Genomic DNA, 21191 nt, shown 5'->3' with positions numbered 1-21191 from the left:
TCTGCTGGGGCCTGAGGGGAACCCTGTGTCCTGGAACCTGATGGACCAGACAGGAGAGGTACGCATGGCAGGCAACCTGCCTGAGTACCGGAAGCAGGGCCTCATCTCCTATGTCATGTATCACCAGGCCAAGGCTCTTAACAACCTTGGCTTCCCCATATATTGTCACACTGACAAGAATAACAAAATAAGGCAGAAAATGAGTTACAATCTGCATTATATCCACATGCCCTATACCTGGAACCAGTGGTACTGTGTGCCTCTGTGATGCCATCCTACAAACAAGTATCACATGGTCCCCAACATGTGGCTGGAGCAATGGGTAGGTGGGTAGAGAAAGAATAAATGGTACATAATTGTAATTATCAGTAAAGTAGTGGGCTCTGGGGAGGCAGTGTGAATGTTCAATACCATGGTCCCTGCACTCAAGTCACTGCTGGCTTCCCTTAGATGTATCAGGTTGAAGCAGCCTCAGGCACTCCACATGGTTTAGTTCCCCCACACTTCCGGGGATCTCCATGACACTCTCATCAGCTGCATGCTGCCCAGAATGGCTTCTCCTAGAACTCCTAGTGTGTGGATATATAGAGCCGTGCCAGATTTTCCAGAGAGAGGTAATAGTTTCTGAGCATTATGACTTACTCTTCTCTCTTTCTATGGTCTTTCTCCTAATGATCAGCAAGTGCACTCTGCTCAGTAGGTCTGTAGAGATTATCCTCTCCTCTGATTACTGCTTTCTCAATACATTAAAGGATTACACACTAATATGTATGAAATACTAGGTTAAACATAGTGTACTTGATATGGCAGGGAGAGTTTCGATGAAAAAGACTAACTTATATTAGCCTGTCCCCTCCTCACTCCTACACCAGGGAAAATGATTCACTGTTGCTTCTAACAGCAGAACTTTTCTAAATCTACCCAAACCCCAAACAATAAAGAGATTTTGTGTTTGATTGTACAAGTTGAAGTGAAGTGGTTTGTGATGGGAAGAGCCTGGTTTGGGTTTATGGAGAGTGGGAAGACCCAGACCCAGGGAGGTGGCTATTTATTGAGAAGAGAGAAGGTTAGGGGAGGGCAGTACATCGTGGTACCTACTGTTTCACTTGACCTTGGCACATTGTTTCAGGATGCCTAAATTCTATGCAGACCAGACAATAGTCTCATGGGAAAGTCTGGTTGGTGGTGTTGAGCAATTTTTGTCCTGGTTGGATCAGGGTATTTGGGAGAGTTTCCTGCCCCAACATTTCAACAGGAACAGCACTAAACCTTGGCACTAGGCAACAAAGAGAGCACTGGACTGAACATAGTCATCTGGATTAAGAACCTGTGTGCTTTTGGTCCATCTACAACTAGAATTAGGCTGTGGAATTGAAGATGAAGGCCCCACAGAGAAACCAATGTGTGAGGTTTAATTTCTTCTCCACTCAAAAGAGTGGTGGCTCAGGTTAGAGAAGGGATTCTCAACCTTGGTACAATGGGCATTATAGAGTGGACAATTCTTTGTTAAGCGGCATCCTGTGCATTTATAGGATATGGAGCGGGATCCCCAACCCACTGGATGTCAGTAACACATGCCATTCCAGTTATGACAACTAAAAATGTCTCCAGCTCTTGATAACCTGCCCGGGTAGCAAAATCAACTTCAGTTGAGAACCACTGGTTTAGGAGTTTAGGTTCTTTCTCTTGAGGATGCATCTGAATCATTTAGGGGGATTGTTAATATAGATAGTGGGCTTCACCCCTAGATTTTCTGATTCAGTAGATTTGGGGTAGATTCCCAGATTTACATTTCTAACAAGTTTCCTGATGCTGCTGGTCCAGGAGGCATAGAACTATAGATGAAAATTAGTATTGCACACTTCTTAGATATATTGTTTTGCCTTAGTAGTTATAATGTAAATTTTTAAAAATAAATTTTTATTGATTTCAGAGAGGAAGGGAGAGGGAGAGAGAAATAGAAACATTAATGATGAGAAAGAACCACTGATCGACTGCTTCCTGCATGCCCCCTACTGTGGATTGAGCCTGGAACTTGGGCATGTGCCCTTGACAGGAATTGAACCCAGGACTGTTAGTTCCCAGGCCAACACTCTATCCATTGAGCCAAACTAGCCAGGGCAATGTAAATTTTTTTCTAATTGATATGTCATATTTCATAAAATCATTTTTTTTCTGTTAAATAGACATTCAATATTTCATATTCATATTCACTGCAGCTATATATTACTAGAGGCCCAGTGCACAAAAATGCATTCACTCAGGGGTCCCTCAGTCCAGCCTACACCCTCTTGCAGTCTGGGACCCTTTGGGGGATGTCTGACTGACGGCTTAGGCCCACACCCCAGGGAATCGGGCCTAAGCTGTCAGTCAGACATCCCTCTGGCAGCCTGGGAGACCTCAGGGGATGTCCAACTGTGGTTTAGGCCAGCTTCTTTGCAGCTCACTCTGCGGAAGGCACAGTGCCAGGACCGGGCCCCTGCCGTCGCCTCTCCCATCGCTTCTGCAGGGAGGGTCGGGGGGGGAGGTGCCAGGACCATTGTGGCTAGCTTGGCAGTGCAGGCTCGCTGGACCTGACCCCACCCACTGGTTGTTCTGGCAGGTCATTCCAGAAGGTTTAATTATAATACTAGCTCTTTATTATATAGGATAGTAGTTAGATAGTTATATAATTTACAACATGGTTTCCCCAATAAATTTAGTTCCTACCTCGCTCCATACATAGTTATTACAATATTAGAGGCCCGATGCACAAAATTTGTGCAAGGGGCTCGGCCCTCACATCTGCGGCTTTGTTCACAAGGTCGTCCAGATGGTCGTTCTGCTGTTTGGTCTAATTAGCATATTAGCTCTTTATTATATAGGATTATTGACTATACTAGAGGCCCAGTGCACAAATGTTGCACTGGGCCTCTAGTATTAATGGAGGGGCCCCTCAGCCCAGCCTCCACCCTCCTGCAGTTTGGGACTCCACAGGGGATGGCCAATTGGTCCTTAGCACTGCCATGGAGGCAGGAGGGGCTCCTGCCACTGCCGCTGCACACGCTGCCATGAACCTGGCTTCTGGCTGAGTGGTGCTCCCCCTGTGGGAGCGCACTGACCACCAGGGGTCAGCTCCTGTGATGAGCATCTGCCCCCTGGTGGTCAGTGTATTTCATAGAGACCGGTCGCTCCACCGTTGGGTCAATTTGATTATTAGGGTTTTATTATATAGGACTAGAGCCCTGGTGCATGAAATTCATGCTCTGTAGGGGGAGTCCCTCAGCCCAGCCTGCACCCTTTCACAGTACCGGGCCCCTCCCTCCTTACCGCCCTCCTGCTTGCTGCTCCTTACCACTCAGCTCACTGCTCCTTAGTACTGCCACTACGCTCACCAGCCATGAGCCCTGTCTTTCTGTGTAGTTGTCTGTGGGCCAACTGCTTTCTTCCTTCTCATTTAGGGTGAGCAGCATGTGAGGGCAGAGAGCACTGTCATGGAACGCAGAGGGCAGCCCAGAGCTGAGGGGAGTGGCCAGACCCACGGGGTGAAAGGTGGGCACAGAGTATACTATCTCACCCAATTGTGGGGCAGGCTGGCCAGTCTTCATCAGCCTGACCCCACCCAGGCAGGACTGAGCAGGGTGTCCGCCTCTCCATTCTCCATCCTTCCATCTGTGACACCTGTCTCCCTTGCCATCCTTCCCCAAAGTGAGTTCAGCTCAATCCCTGAGTGTAAAAGGGCACGGGGGGGGGGGGGGTGGGCTCCACTCCAGTGCTCCCTGATTCCCAGCGACAGGACCTGGTCTCAGGATGGTGGCCACAGCTGCAGAACATAGATCTGTTTCAAGAAAAGTTGGGAATGCAGACTTTCCTATGAGCCTCTATTCCAAAAGGTGTCAGTTTATTTACATTGTGGCAAATACACCTTCAAGTAGGTAAAGTCAGGGCCAAAGTGGGCCATTTCCTCATCCAATCTCTCTGAGGCGTGTGGACAGAACCAAGTCTCAGCTCTTAGCAGATCACTTCCGGGGTTTTTTTTAAGCCTAAAGGACAGTAGTCTGTCTTCATTCTTGTTCTTTGGGATTTTTTCATCCTCAGATAAAAGGATACATACAGTGGGGCAATCCTCTCGAAATACAATATTCCAGTTGCATCTATGTGACCACAACAACACCACTCAGAGGGAGCGAGCCGACAGATCCGAAGCAGGGAATTCTGAAAACCAAAGCAATAACAGAGATGCTAAGCCTTTTTCCTTCACATGTCTGACACCCCTCTTCAGGTGGCCTGCAGGCCGGGCACCTGCTGGACCTTTACTACTTGATGTCCTGGAGGGCTTCCCTGGGCCCTGCTAGGCGGTGTGTAGGTCTGCCTGGGCACGGGGGGATTCGCCCCCCCCTCCCTCAGCCACTCGTGATACAGCTCCTGCACATGGGCGCTGGTCTCCGGGGGCCACACCGGGATGGCAGTGTAGATGCCTTCCATCTGCTGCAGCACTGCCCTGTCTGCACGCCCGTCATCTGCCTAGGCCTGGCCCCTGCAGCTTAGGCATCCCTGGCGCAGGCCAGGCTGCCTCTCTATAGCTTCAGTACCACTTTCAGATGTTCCAAAAGCTATAAGCAGCCCCAAAGCATAGCAGAACCTCTCCGTCCCTTTCAAGGGTGACCTCCTGGAAGTCTTTGTTCCTCAGGCTGTGGTAGGTGAGCACCACCACATCCTCGTTGAACAGCTCCTTGGCCATGTGCCTGAAGATGTGGCCAGGTACCCGTCAGAGCTGGCAACCTCGTGGAGCCTTCTCTTCCTCCTCCTTCATGTCTCCAAACAGAGTCATGAAACGTCATTTGAGGCAAGGTCACTTTGCTCCATTATCTGGACAATTTCACCTGAGGTTAACACACTGTCAGCACTCCAGGAACTATGCAAAGCTGTGGGAACATCTTCTCAAAGGGCCTCCAGTTTCTTGTCATAACACCGGCCACAATGACTTGGAAAATCTTGTCTGGGGACAGGTTCTACTACCTGATGAAGTAATCCTTCACCAGTGAGCCCATGATCTGCTGGTGAGATTTGGCCTTGATGGGGTGATCCAGCTGGGGTAGGCGGAGGTCAGCATGGGTAGCCGGGGCTCTTCCTCATGGTGCTGGCAGTACCAACGGACAAATTCCTTTTGACTCTCTAGGACTAGGAAGCTGAAGTCCGCAGCTATCTTCATATCAAAGACAGTGAGCCCCAAGGCTTTTGAGGAAGCCTCAGGGCCTTCTGGATGCATCAGGGACACTAAGGCTGAATGTAGCAGCAAAATAAGGCAGAGTCTGAAGACACGTGACACTGCCAGCGCCTTGTGCTGTGAGGTATCACATCTCTTATTAAGGTTCAGGATATGGAAGAAGTCCATGGTATCCTGCTGAGAAACTTGGACTTTCTCCTCTGCGGTCACACACCAAGCAGTCGCTCAGAAACATGTTGGCATCGGCCAACTTACGGAATTCTCTCTTCTCTCCCTTCTCCTGAGCCGGACTCCGAACATTGACTGCGGCATTCTCTTGGTCATCGGTTTTGGATTTTTTTTACTACATTCCTTCCGTGTGCAGTGCTCACCCTTCGCCTGGAGCGGGGCAGGTGGTGGCCAACTCGAGTGACCTGGAAGGATCACAGGGAGAGCAGTCAGCGTTGGTTGCCTCTGGCACTGCTGGCTGTATCATTTCTTCCTTGTGGGGCGTTTAGGGAGGGGAAGCAGCCACAGTTCCATAGGCTAAGTTCCAGGAGGCCACAGCACTGTCGGGATTGTGCTGGCGGCACTGGTCCCTTGGTGCCTACCCTGTCCTCTGGAGATTGAACCTGCAGGACTACTAAGGGAGCCAGTCCCCAGTTCCAGCCTGCCTCCACCACTGATTGATCAGAGCCTGCGGGACCCTGGTTCCCCCTCTAGGCAACCCCTGATCAATCGGAGCCTGAGGGCCAGGGGGATGAACTGGTCATTTGGTTGTCCTGGTTGTCACGGCCATGGGCTTTTTATATATATAGATTCCCTATACTATACTTTACATCCTCATGACTATGTTGTAACTGCCAATTTGTACTTCTCAATTCCTTCACCTTTTCCACTTCCCTTCTGACACCCTCCCATCGGACAAACATCAGTTTGTTCTCTGTATCTATGAGTCTGTTTTATTATGTTTGCTCATTTATTTTGTTCTTTAGATGCCACATAAAGGTGAAATTGTGTGGTATTTGCCTTTCTCTATCTAACTTACTTCACTTAGCCTAATATTTCTAGGTCCACCAAAAAAAAATTCTCAAAACTCACATAAACATTGTCATTAAACAGTGCAATAGATAGATACCAAACTACCATTTTACAACTTTGTCATGATACCTGACAACTAGAGAGCACCTGAAATTCTTTTTTAATAAATGGAAAATAATCTTCAGCTATTGAGTGTTGTGTAGTGGAAAAGTGCAGACCTTTGAGTGATAAGTCTTGCCCATCATGTATATTCAACTGGGTTGTTTGAGATCTGACCTAATGGATCTTTGCTATTCAGAGTGACATCTCTACTGTCCTCATGGCCCCACATTTAAGGGCACATTTTCTGTCTATGCTGCTCAGCACCAGCCTAGCTCTACAACTACTTGTCATGAGCCGTCTTCATACCACCCCAAGGTAAGTTGCATACACAATCTGGCATTCTTCAAAGTGCTTTCCGAGCTAAGCTGCAGACCTCCACACATGAAAGCTGCCATTTGTTTTTAGATTTTAGTGCCTTTGTCAAGAGCAGGAAGAATTACAGTGGACAAGATAAGACACCCCCCTCCCCCCCACACACACACACACTCCAAGAAGTACCTGTGGTCAGTGAGAAAGAAGAGGCTGATGACACTGAAATAGGGAGAAGGACCTCAGGGTCAGATAAAAGAAAGCACACTCCACTCATGACACCAGCACAAAAGAGGAGATCTCATGGCAATTATGAAATCAATAAAATATATTGTGGAACACAGCAGGCAAAGTGAGGGTGGAGTTGAATGTGTTATTGTTGAACTTTTAAGGATTTGGAATTTTACAGAATAAAGGCCCAAATTTTTTTTTAAAAAAAATGCCTTTTATTGTGGATAGGATTAATTGATTTTCACATTTTTCAATGATCCAATAAATAAGTTAATAATACCATATTGTCTGTATGTAATTGTGGACTCATAATGCCTCACAGAGTTGCTGTATTTCAACTACAGTCATAACTCTCCATTATTGCAACTTTCACCAATAGAACCCTCTATTCTGTTGATTCTTAAATTCTTTGGACATGACCTCATTAATGTTTGAAAGATTTTTTGATTTCATACACATAAAATGCTTCAAATTTATTTTATATCTCCCTGCAGGAAACCAGAATCAATTATTTCTTCAAGAAGTCATAGTTATTTTTACTGGAAAAAAAAATAGTGTCAGAGATAAGGATGTCTGTATCTTAAAATTTTCAAATGTAGAATGAGAATAGCACTACCTACCAACATTGACTTGTTAAAATAATTCAACAAGATAATTCATATAAATTTCCCTGCTCAGTGTCTGGTCCACAATAAATGTTACCTCCCCTTATTATTATCACTGAAATGGAAAAAATATGAAACAGATTCTCTGATTATTCCAATTCTTCAAGAATTGGTGAGGAATTCATTGATCTATGGTTAATCTAGTTACTGTAGAAAAGGCTCAGGCCATTCACCTAGGACATTCACTTTTTATTTCCCTCTCAACTCCTCTCACATCTTTAATATTTCTTAGTCTTCCTTGAACTGGAGGTCCCAGCCAAGTTGCTTCTTTTACAAAGCTCATGGATGCTAACTTTACTAGGAAGTTCTTTTAAAGGAACAATCCAATGTCCTTAAAGATGAAGATAAGATATTTTATGGGAGCCCTAACCGGTTTGGCTCAGGGGATAGAGCGTCGACCTGCGGACTGAAGGGTCCCAGGTTCGATTCCAGTCAAGGGCATGTACCTGGGTTGCGGGCACATCCCCAGTAGGGGGTGTGCAGGAGGCAGCTGATCCATGTTTCTCTCTCATCGATGTTTCTAACTCTCTATCCCTTTCCCTTCCTCTCTGTACAAAAAATGAATAAAATATATTTTTTTTAAAAAAAGCTATTTTGTGGGAAACAAGATGGCTTTGCAGTCTTTAGTACATATCTTTGGTTATCTTTCAGCATGCTGAGTGCCTTATTGTTTGATGTACATGATAGAAAAATACCCAGAATACCTCAGGATTTACCCTCATGTCCATCTAAAGACTTAAAATTTCTGGACCCCAAGTCTACCTAACATAGATAAATTGTCTCTGTTAAGTTTCTTATTTGTTTTAATATGAAGGATTTCCTGCCTGGAGTAAATAATAGTGCTCTATCAAGAGCTTTTGTAAGGCCCGGCAGGCATGGCTCAGGGCACATGCCAGTGTTGCGGCCTCGATCCCTGGTGAAAAGCATGCAGGACACAGCTCATCGATGATTCTCTCTTATTATTGATGATTCCATCTCTTTCTCTCTCCCTCCCTCTCTTGCATATAGATATAGATATAGATATACACATACATATACATATACATATACATATACATATACATATACATATACGTATACGTATACGTATACGTATACGTATACATATATAGGTAGATATATATTATATCTATATCTATATATTAAAGAGCTTTTATAAGGAAAAGAGAACACACTGCATGGGAAAGTGACTTGTGACTGCGACATGTGGTGGAACTACAGACTATTGTTTTAGTATGCCCAAATCTAGTGCACCAGCTAATGTGGTAACAAGGAAGACCTAGAGGTCAGGAGTGTGTTTACATTTGGGTATAGTTCAGACACTCAGTGGAAAATACATTAGCATGCTATGTTTTTATTTTCCATTTCAAAAATGCAGATAAAATATATGCACTTGTAAAAATAGATATAAAGAGGATTGTATAAGTTCATGTTAGAGAATTGGCTCAAGATTGCATGTGGAATCTAGTTATCATCAGTCTAATCCTGATTTGGTGATTAAATTAACATCAATAAGAGCCAGGGAAGAGAAGAATTCATTAACACTTCAGTTGTGTTGGGGAATTCCAACAAGCTGGAGAGTGAAGATCAGGAATAGGGAGAAATGAAACTGCAAGAATCCACCACCTATAATACATGTGGAGTGTCTGCTAGGAGGGCACAAGGGGGAGATTCAGCCTAGAGTCAACACATAAGTTGGAGGAAACCCAACTCAGGCCTGTTATTGATCAGAGCTAGAATACCCAAAGCTTGGACGTTGACCCTTGATTCCATTCTGGTTTTTGCTAAGCACTTTGCTAGTGTGAGGCACTGAAGAGAGACACTGGGGACGGGAAGGAACAAAGAGTTTCTGACCCTTGGAAGATCAGGGGGGTCTTACACAAAGATGGCAAACTATTGTCATGTCTTGCAATGTGTCCCATCCCATCTTCCCAAAATACCAGGAACATGCAACTGTCATTGTTTTAGGTGTGGAGAGGAACTCTCAAACTCAAAGATAAAATGGAAACCAGGAATGACTAAAGAATTGACAAGGAAAAGAGAGGCATCAGACTCAACCTGTGGCTGAATTCACACCTACTGAAGGAGAAATAGAACAAAGAGAAGACTCTCAAGTATTTCCTGCTACAGGCATATGAAAGAATCACTTAGAGATTTTGGAAATTAAATATTGGAACTTCAGTAAAAAATCTCAGTAGATGGACTGAGTAGCAAAGTGGACACTGCTGACAGATAATTAGAAAGCTGGATGATCTAGTAGATAATAACACAAAATGAAAACCGGATGGGAAATATGAAAGAAAAGACAAGAGAACTGAACAACACGAACCAGTTTAAACATCCACCTAAATGGCATTCCAGAAAGTGAGAACAGTACAAATGGAGTGATAAAAATAATTTAAAAGTAGGAAAAGGAAAGGAAAGGCAGAAGTAGCAGAAGAAGCAGAAAATTTTCCAAAAGTGAAGAATATCTTAAGATTGAAAGAATGTACTTCAGACTGATTGTGAAAAGAACTCATTAGACATATTACTGTATAATATCAGAGCACCAGGGATGAAGACAAGATCCTACTAGTTCCAGAGAGAGGGAATAGATGGGTTATGGTCAGAAGACTAAGAATCACACTGACTTCAGACTTCTCACCAGCAGCTCCAGGTACCTAGTAAACAGATAAGTGATAGAAAAGTTATTAGGTTTTAGGCCAACACACATAAAGGAAGGCAAAACCTTGGGAATAAAGTACAGCATAGGTAATATAGTCAATGAGTTGTATTTATTATGTTTGATATCAGATGGGTGCTAGACTGATCGGCGTGATGACTTCGTAAAACATTATATAAATGTCTTACTAATGTGTTGTTCACCTGAAAATAATATAATATTGTATGGCAAATGTAATTGAAAATTTAAGAATAAATAAAATGTGCTAATAAAATAAAAATGTTAAATACATTAGAAAATATGATAAAACAGCATTTAATTAGAAGAACAAGTTTTTTAAAAATTTGGACATACAGTAACTCGGTAAGTTCAATACACAGAGATTCTCACTTTCTATCTTTTAAAATGAGGTATAATTTACAAACACACAGATCTTAAGTTACAATTCCGTTGGGTTGAAACAAGTTTACACTTATGGAACCTATATCATTTTCAAAGAAATAGAACAATATTATCACTTCTGATAGCACTTCATAAATGTTAGCTTATATTACTTAAAAACAAAAACACAAGTAAGAGTGGGTACTATTATTCACCCTTCCTATAGATGAGGAAACTGAAGCACAAAGATTAGACAACTGGACAAATACTAGTAAATGGATGCAACCCTGGGACACAAGCAGATTACCAAACCTGTAGAACCAGCTTTCTGAATATATCACCAAGAGGGAGGGACTGCCTCTGGAACCTACACCAGCTAACAGAAATTTCCTACCCCTCCCAGCCTTTAAAAGGGCAAGTCCTGCATTAAATGCTTCAGCTTAATGATTTCTATAGAAAATTTACCAAAACACGCTTTGCAGGTCTGAGCTGTGCATGCAAGGATAAAGGGGATTTTATATTCTGGAAAAGTCTGCTGCCTCCCATCTGTTCCTGGGGACCAGTCTGCGTGGAGTTCACCTTCCAGGTGAGAACTCATTTCACTGGAAAGAACCATTGCTTTGTGACACCCACCATTCTCCCTTTTCTCCTACAACAACTGATCTTGCTGGGAAAAATCAAATGACTTTATTGGTATTAGAGAAAAAGTGTTGAGCTTATTTAGTGATACTTTGGCCATGGGAAAAGGAATCTTTTCCATTTGAGAGACAACATTTCTGTACCTACTATGTACAGAGCAGATCTATGGTGGAAAAATTCTCAGGAGGACTAAATCAGTTCTCCATTCTGAAAAAAGAAATGTAACGAAGGGATTTTGGAAGCTAGTGGGAGAAGGGAGAGGTAATAACATTGGCAAGAAAGGATTCTTGGTCCAAGTAACATTTATTTAGCACCAAGTGTATAGAGATACTATGCAGATGTTGTTTTGTTTTGGGGGGAAACAGTCTAAAGGAGATAGCTTGTTCCTTGAATAAATGTTAACCAGGAGAATAAAGTACTCTGTTAAAATCAGAGAGAAAATATTCAGACCAGATGTACAGTTCATTTAAATCATGTGGGTGGGTGTGCAGGGCTGGGGGTAATTTAGCAGATATTATCTATAATGCTCTGACCATAAAATAGGTTTTTTAAATTTTAAAATTTTGTTTAATATATTTGAATATTATTGAAATCTTAAAAATAAGCCTTTCTTTTCTTCCAGCAATTACACTTCTAAAACCTTTATCTTAAGAAAATAAACATGGATGCATATTTACAGAATCTGTTCAACAGAAAATTATTAACAATAGAGAAAAAGAACCCTAATTAGTTAGCAACTCTAATGTTCAACAGTAGGAGACTGGTTCGAAATCTGTATGGTACATGCATACAATGAAATAATAAAATATAAAATCTATTATTTATATTAATGAAATATATATTCACTATATATAAATACTTTTTAACATTCATTTTCTAAACATATTTGATGACATGGATTATGTCATTTTAAATTTAAAAATGGGTTACCAAATATATATATATATATATATATATACATATATATATATATACATATATATATATATATATATATGTCATGCCCTTATTTTTGTAAAAAATAAAACAATGTGTAAAAACAAATGGATACATATTCTCAAGTTAATATGTATCCATATTAACTGGATAGTGGAATTTTTCTTTATAAAATAGTTTTTATTATTTTATTTTCCCTTCTAAATTTTATTTTCTATATTCTTAAAATTCCCATGCATATTATATATTGAATTATATAAACACAGATACATATTATAATTAAAAACCATGTACTATTTTCTGTTCCACATTTTCTCCTTTTGTTTTAATACTGTCCCTTGTGCATGCCTGTGTTGTATCATAGTTCTTATGGTAATGGCTCCTTGCAGTTGCAATTTAATAACAGGTCATATTTATGTAACCTTATTCTAGTGACAAAAGAGATTGTGTCTTATTTTTTTCCTATTTGTTGATGTTGCTTTATAAAACTACTCTTTACAACTCATTTTCCTTGTTTGAGTTGTCCCTTTTGAAGACATTTCCAGTAAGGGGAAGACTGGGTCTAAAGCGCCTTCTTTGTGGACTTTGCCCACTGCCAAGGCTGAAAGCTCACATAAGCTGTTTTAGAGCCACTAAAGTTTCAGAAACGTTAAAGATGAAGAAAATGTTCTCTCTCTTAAGTATGATGGAGGTTTCATGGACTTATAATGTGTTAAATCTATAGACTTGTTCACATTATATGCTTTCAGTTATGTCCATTTAAATTACTCAGTGCCCTCGCTGGTTTGGCTCAGTGGATAGAGGTTGGCCTGCGGACTGAAGAGTCCCAGGTTTGATTCAGGTCAAGGGCCCATGACTGGGTTGTGGGCTCCATCCACACTAGGGGGCGTGCGGGAGGCCTCTGATCAATGATTCTTTGTCATCCTTGATGTTTCTGTCTCTCTCTCCCTTCCTCTCGGAAATCAATAAAAATATAATTTACAAAATAAAATAAATTACTGAGCTTTAAAGTTGTTTTTAAAAGAGAAAACAAAAATCATAATAATGCCAGAAAAGACATTCCTCCCCCCCCCCCCCCCCCCCCCCCCACTGAGAAGTAGTGTTAAGGGGGATAAAATGGCTATTATTTTCCCTCAAAGGACTGACAAGCAACTGAGGGTGTGGGACAGGACACATGCACATGGAAAAGTCAAGAGCATTCACAAGTGCAATTTCAAACCTGCTCAAACAGCAGGTGCCAAAGAGTAAATGAGATCTTTAGATCCAGAAACATTTTAGAACCATTGAAAACAACCACCACTGGTCCCATCTCTATAGTCTCTGTAGCCGATCATCCAAAAGGACATATGTTTCTTAAACAAGAAAGGAAGGAAGGAAGGAAGGAAGGAAGGAAGGAAGGAAGGAAGGAAGGAAGGAAGGAAGGGAGGGAGGGAGGGAGGGAAAAGAAAAGAAAAGAAAAGAAAAGAAAAGAAAAGAAAAGAAAAGAAAAGAAAAGAAAAGAAAAGAAAAGAAAAGAAAAGAAAAGAAAAGAAAGCCAGCAACATCCTGGCCTAAGGTCTGGGTAGCCAGAGTGCCTCAGCACTAATGGGCTGAATACATCAAACAATCTTTTCTCTGCTTCCTTCAGGGAATGATGATAATCATGATACACAAATACTATTGTGTGCCAGAAACTTACTAAGAAATTCTCTTTGGCTTTTTTACTCACTTGGTGCCAGTGCCTGGATTACTCATTTAATCCTCACAAACTGTCTCTCACGTAAGTGTTGGTGTTATTCTCAGGACACTATTCACACTGAAAGCTTTCACACTGTGGGCTAGGTTAAAGTTACACTACATTTCTTTTAAAAAAAACAACAACACACACACACACACACAATCAAATGGGCTGAGCTGAAATATTGTGTGGTAAGCTGCCAGTAATGATATTAATAATAACAGTAATAAAATAATAATTTTGAGTTATTATATGCTAGAAACTCTACTATGCACTTAATATGTATTAACTCACTTAACCATCACTATGATTTTCTTTCTATTTCTAAACCAACAAAGCATCCATTTAGGTTTTGGTAAGAAATTTTGGACACCAGTTTGTGAGGGTAAAGGCAGTTGGGGAGAGCAAACACAGAGGGAGGTAGCCTGGAGCTGAGGAACACCTTTAATTTTTGGCTGAAGTTGCAAGTCCATGGCTTTCTGATCAACCTTGTGCTGCTCTGTCCTCTCATATTCCTGTTTCTCTGTGTTGAGGAGCTCACCCTCCTGGTGACTGGGCAGGCGCTGCTCTTTCTTGCTGAAGTGAGCACCAGTGAGATGTTTGGGATTTTCCCCTCCCTCTGTGTTTGCTCTCACCAGTGGGCTTTATCCTCACACACTGGTGTACTAAATTTCTTACAAAAAAACTAATTAAACACTGATATCGGTCTTGGTAGAGGTGCCGGTGATGAATTTCTGGTGTGTTCTATGCAGAGGAAACTGATTAAGGCACAGAGGTGCAGACATTAAGGCCCCTGCTCAGCTGCTTCAGGAAACCCACTCTCTTGCCTCCGTGGTGCCCAGGAGTATGATAGAATGGTCCCAGGGGTGATGTTGGCCTACAGTTTTCTCACATGCTGACCGAAGGGCTGCTTGTTGTGGCTCAACAGCTTTGGAGGCACATCTTCAGTGGGGCAGTATCTAGGCATTTTGCAAAGTGTAAGCACTTGGGCACCACCTTTCTTGTCACTACCAGCTGGGTTTCTGACAGCAGCAAGAACTTTCTCCTCTTTCGTTTCAATCCAGGATTTAGCTACTGAATACTTCCACTTGTGCATGGCCTTTAGGAATACATAGCCGACCAGGAATATCTGCCAATTCCTCCGACCAGGACAGGGTTTCACCTCTGTGGGGCTTCCTCTTCTTACACATATTACCTTGGGGTTACCTTTCTTGACCTTGTCACCAGCATCAGCCTTCTTGGCTCCAGGTTTCTCTTCCTTAGTATCCAGCTCCTCAGCTTCTTCAACCTCCATCTTGCAAGATGGGAAGGAGAGAATAATTTTCTAGGTAGAATCTGTTTTCATTAGGATTCATGAGTAAACCATGGAACCAAGAGGGTAAGTAACTTCTCCAGGACTACAGAGTTTGTTAGTGGTGGCACTGGGGACATCGCTGACTGCAACCTAATCCCCAAAATGCACTGCATATTGAAAGAGCATATTTGTTAACATAAATGTGTATTAAATAAAAATTCAGGGCAGTGTAAGAAAGGGAAGTGACCATTTTCAAAAACAGAACCAAGTGCTTTCTGCCATCCACCTCCTTCCTGGCCATTACTGAGGACGTCAGTGTGGGTAACATCAATAGAGGGCACCGAAGAAGGTCCTGGACATCAGCATAGAACCTGCTACTCCAGTGTCTCGGTGGTGGTTCCACCTGAACTTTTATGGTGCTCTCCTGCGTTGTAATGGTAGAAATCTAGTGTGACTCTACTTTCTCTCCCCCCAAGGCAGTTATTTTAGAAGTGGGCAGACTTATCTTACCTGTTACCTTCTAAGATTCAGGTAAAGGTGTGTGGATCTAATTCCTATGGGTTCAACATTTTCTCATCCTGACTGTTTCTTGATTTTCCCTCTAGGCTAAAATACCTGCCAAGATGCTCCACTTGCAGGGTCCACAGATGCTGCAGATGCTAGAAAAATCCTTGAGGAAGAGCCTTCCTGAGTCCTTAAAGGTGAGAGTGAGACAACCTCAGGGAGAGAAAGAGTTGTGTATTCTTTTGATAGAAGTGGGGAGGGGGAATGATCTTTTAATGAGCAGCTATTTTGTGGTGGAAATTCACTTATGCTCCATCTCATTTACACTCATGTTCACATCACCTTTTTTACAAGGGAAGTATATTATGAAACTTCTTTGTACTATCTTTGCTACTTCATGTGAACAAATTAAAAGTTTAAGAAATAGCTATAATTGATTTGGCTTAGTAGGTAAGCGTTGGCCATAGGACTGAAGGGTCCCTGGTTCTATTCTGGTCAAGGGCACCTGCCTGGGTTGTGGGCTTGATCCCCAGTTGGGGGCATACAGGAGTCAGCCAATCAATGATTCTCTCTCATCATTGATGTTTCGCTCTCTTTCCTTCTCCCTTCCTCCCTGAAATTAATAAAAATATATTAAAAAGAAAAGTTTAAGAAATAAGGTTTGTTCATCCATGTCATAGAATGCTCTAAAGTCATTAAAATTATTTTTATTTATTGGAAAAGAAATATGACTAGAATGTATTAATTCAATGGAGAGAAACATTTTGAAATTACATTTATCTGAAATTTTTCATTTTGTAAAATTTCTTGTGCATGTACATGAGTAGTAGGAAATCTATTAAAATATTTTTTCACCTTTTTAAAAATCGAGATATAATTGACATATATTACATTAAATGTTTGTTAAATTCTACAATGGGAGAGTTCATGATTTTTATTCATAAATTTTATTAGTCTGAATATTTTACAATATGAATATATTTCTAAAAGATACATTTATTGAGGCAAAACACTAAAACTTAAAAGTGCTTGGCAGAAATACTCACTGGAGACCTTTCAATGATAAAATTCAATGATTTCATAGAAATAAACCTGTCCTGATCAAACAAGTTACTTCAACATCCTTTCATAATATAGAGTTGGGGGAAAGTAGTTTTACAGTTGTGAGTACATGAAACAGAGTTAATAAAGCTATTATAATAAACATAACCTGCACTTTTTTTCAGATAAACAATTGTAAACCTACTTTTACCAACCCCTGTACATTGACCCTCCCACTTTCTTGTGATGCTGCAGGTGTATGGGACCATTTTCCACATGAACCAGGGAAACCCTTTCAAGCTGAAGGCTCTGGTGGACAAGTGGCCTGATTTTAATACAGTAGTTGTCCGTCCTCAGGAGCAAGTAAGATGTCAGATATGAAATGAATGCGCATCTATGCATGTATTTGCTATGTGTTTATCTGGACCTGGCAGTGTGGGAGACCTGGGCATATAGAAATGAATCCCAGGAATAGTAAACAGTCTCAGTCCTTGAAAATTCCACAGCTTGGAAGAGAATTCAGATGAGTCCATAGATAAATTACAGCGTGGTCAGAAATGTGCAGCAAGAGGAGAATTGAATGAAATGATTGTCTAACCACTCTGCTGTACACCTGAAACTAATCTACACTAATAAAAGAGAAACATGCCAATTGGTGTCACTCCACTACTCCCAGCAGCCAATCAGAGCAACTATGCAAATGAACCCAGCAAAGATGGCAGTTAATTTGCATAAGCAGGAGCAGAGTGAAGACTGAAGACTGAAGACTGAAGAGGCTTGGATTCTCTGCTACGGCTGGACCAAAGGCCTGGGTCCCCGGCGCCAGAGGAAAACTGGTTCCAGGAGCCAGGGGAAGGAAGGCCTATTGTGTGAATCTCCGTGCAACGGGCTTCTAGTCTATATAATAAAAGCCTAATATGTAAATTGCCGAATGGCAGAATGACCGGTGGAATGAACGGTCGCTATGATTCACACTGACCACCAGGGGGCAGACGCTCAATGCACTGGCACCCGCCAAGGTGGGTGCCATGGGGGCCCCATGATCACCCCACCGGTCGCCCCGTAGAGGGAGGCGACCGGTGGTGGTGGAGGGGGGGCAGGCTGGTGAGTGGGCTGACACCACCCCCCTATCGCCCCACCAGTTGCCCCACAGATCAGCCCTGATCACCCGCCAAGCCTAAGGACCCTACCCATGCACAAATTTCATGCACCGGACCTCTAGTATAAAATAATATACTATAATTGAAAAATAAACTTTATTATAAAAAGAAATAACACAGGTGGAAAGCTGATTAAAATTATATAGGAGGCATTTTCATACTCACTCATTGTTTTAATTTGTTTTTAAGACAGGACCCCAAACAGCATCCTGGTTATACTAAACACCAAGCACCCTTCATTATTTCCTTTTTTTAAATGAAATTATTGTTTAAAATATTACATAAGTCTCCTTTAACCCCATTGACCTCTCCCCGGCTGCCTCCACCCCCAACACCTGACCTTTTCCCTGCCCCGCTCTCTGCCCCCCGCCAGTCTGTGTCAATTAGTTTTGCTCATTTGCATGCATATAAGTCCTTTCGTTGATCTCTTACCCCCTCACCCTCCACCTTCCCTCATAGGTTGGACAGTTTGTTCAATGCTCCTATGACTCTGGTTCTATTTTGTTCCTCAGTTTATGTTGTTCATTATATTCCACAAATGATTGAGATCATGTGATTTTTATCTTTCTCTGACTGGCTTATTTCACTTAGTATAATGCTCTCCAGTTCCATCCAATGCTGTTGCAAATGGTAAGAATTCCTTTTTTACAGTAGCATAGTATTCCATTATTTCTTCCCTCTAGTTTATGGGAGGAGAGGCACCCAATGGAAGATTGTGCTAATGTAAGATTATGTTGATGGCATAGACAAAAGGCTAATCTTCTGTTAAAAATATTAAAGCAACATTTCTCAGATTCGACATCTTTATTGGTGTGAATCAAACCCTAGTTCCATTGTTAACTCTTAACCTATGGAGAAAAATTATGTTCTATCTTTTAAAAATATCAACCTTGAACCACACCAACTCACTAGTGCTAACTCACAACTTCTCCTTGTGGTACTGCATTCCCATTGAGAGGCTGAATGGTATTTTAACCAACTGTCATCAATAAAGTCAATAAAATAGGGCATTTAAAAAATTATATCGCCAAGACCGGTTTGGCTCAGCGGATAGAGCGTCGGCCTGCGGACTGAAAGGTCCCAGGTTCAATTCTGGTCAAGGGCATGTACCTTGGTTGCGGGCACATCCCCAGTGGGAAGTGTGCAGGAGGCAGCTGGTCGATGTTTCTCTCTCATCGATGTTTCTGACTCTCTATCTCTCTCCCTTCCTCTCTGTAAAAAATCAATAAAAATATATTAAAAAAAAAAAAATTATATGTAGTAGAGGTTGCAGGGAAAAGACCAGAAATGCTTCCTGGTGGAAAATTTACCAAAACTGTATGTCAAGGATAAATAAGATTTTTTTTTTATAGAGGGTCAGGACAGGACTTCATCCAAAGCAAACAAATTACAAATTGTGAGACATAATGTCTAAAACAACACAGAGAATTAGGAAATGTTAGAGCAAAATGACATGATTGTAGTTGTTGGTTACATATTGTGATAATTTTTAAAAGTTAAAGAAATTAAATAGTTAAAATATTTTAAAACTAAAAATCCTATATAATAAAAAGCCTAATATGCTAAGTGTCCTGTCGTCCGGTCTTTGGTTCAACCAATCAAAGTGTAATATGCTAATGATATGCTAAGACTGCTCAACCACTCACTATGACATGCACTGACCACCAGGGGGCAGATGTTCCAACTGGTAGGTTAGCTTGCTGCTGGGGTCCAGCTGATTGGGACTGAGTGAGATGGACCAGACACGCCCTGGAGCCCTCCCACAGTCCCTCTCTGGCTGGCCAACCTCCTGTGTCCCTCCCCACCCCCAATCATGCACCAGCGGGGTCCCTCAGTCTTGCCTGCACCCTCTCACAATCCGGAACCACTAGGGGGATGTTAGAGAGCTGGTTATGTCCCGATCCCACAAGCCAGGCTGAGGAACATCACTGGTGCACGAATTCATGCACCGGGCCTCTAGTTTATTAACATTAAAATATTGAACTTGTATATAACTTGTATAGAAGTAAAACTGGTAAAAGAAAAATAGTTCACCAAATTAAATAATTTGGAAAAAAAAAGACTGTATTATTGATAAAAAACCTCAATGAGAAGTATTATTTGAGCTACTTTCAAAAACACAGTTTTAAAAATAAAGTTTTCCATCTTATGAGAGTTAATTGACATAATTGTGTACGTTTCAGATGTACAATGTGTATGTTTGATACACACATGTATTGCAAAATGATGATTACCATGGTTGTAGTTGACACCTCCATCATGTTACATATTGATTATTTCTTTTATGTAGTGAAAATATTTAAGATTTTCTTCTTAGTAGCTTTCAAGAACATATAATACAGTATTACTAACTAGAATCACCATGCTGTACATCAGATCCTCAAACTTATTCATCTTTTAACTTTTTTTTGTTTCATCATTCATAGGTGGGTTTTCAAGTCTGTTACCCCCATCAGTTTTGACAGAGACATGTTCAGAGCCCACATTTTGTAGAAATCTTTGGTCTACAGCAAGATTTATACTTTTGGCCAAAGATTTTCACTGATGGTTTACTCTCTACTTCAGTTTTGCAAATGTTAGCTAAATACTTTATTTGATTTTAGTTTTGAAAATGTTGCATCTTTATTTAGAAAATCATTATTGATGTTTAGAAAGTTCTGACAATTGCATCTGACTGTTCCTAAGAATTTGCATAGCATGGTAAAATGTGAACATTTCCCTAATCTGATTTGTTCAAATATCATAAGAGAACAAAAATTAATTTTTTTTTGTTTTGTTTTGCTTTGTTTTGCTTTTGTTTACTGATGCCGTTGGAGCTAACACATTTACAACCATAACATGTACAAAAAGCATTTTACTAAAAGTCTGACTGTCCTATGCTTTTTGAAAGAAATGTTAAATTCTAAATGGGTCATTTTGGTTTGAAATTTTAAAGCAAGAGCTGAGTTCAGAATAGTATTATTCAGGAAATTTTTAAATATGAATTGAATAAGGAAGTCCTTGACTTGACTTCATAAAATAAATAATTCCTCAATAAAAGTAATACACCAACAAAACACCTGATATTTAAAAATAACAGAGCATAATGGAACACGTACAACCGGTATGGCAATCACAAAATACAAATATTTTGGTTGATTCTGCCTTTCCCAATGCAAACAGGACATGGTAGATGACCTTGATCACTACACCAATACTTACCAAATCTACTCCAAGGACCCCAAGAACTGTCACGAAGTGCTTGGCTCACCAGAAGTCATCAATTGGAAACAGCATTTGCAGATCCAAAGTAAGTAAGAGGAATGGGAAGTGTGCTGACTCACT

General features: G+C 41.2%; 1 protein-coding gene across 2 annotated transcripts in view; it reads left to right on the top strand.

The window, feature by feature from the left end:
- Positions 1 to 11006: 11006 nt before the first annotated feature.
- Positions 11007 to 21191, top strand: part of LOC308525181 (glycine N-acyltransferase-like) — a gene marked incomplete at both ends in the record, with an annotated part of 52817 nt that continues 42632 nt past the window's right edge. The window contains 4 exons of one of the 2 annotated variants that reach the window (XM_081099966.1): positions 11007 to 11162; positions 15768 to 15863; positions 16963 to 17070; positions 21030 to 21156. In XM_081099966.1, the coding sequence (XP_080956092.1) occupies positions 11007 to 11162; positions 15768 to 15863; positions 16963 to 17070; positions 21030 to 21156 (487 nt within the window). Of the gene's footprint in view, positions 11163 to 15767; positions 15864 to 16962; positions 17071 to 21029; positions 21157 to 21191 lie in introns of those variants that run through there. The other variant, XM_081099967.1, reaches the window with a different exon arrangement.

The sequence above is a fragment of the Myotis nattereri genome, assembly GCF_964212035.1.
Source record: "Myotis nattereri genome assembly, chromosome: 9".
Classification (NCBI taxonomy): Eukaryota; Metazoa; Chordata; class Mammalia; order Chiroptera; family Vespertilionidae; genus Myotis; species Myotis nattereri.
Note: the sequence above shows the minus strand (reverse complement) of the source record. Positions and strands in the feature narration are given on the sequence as shown.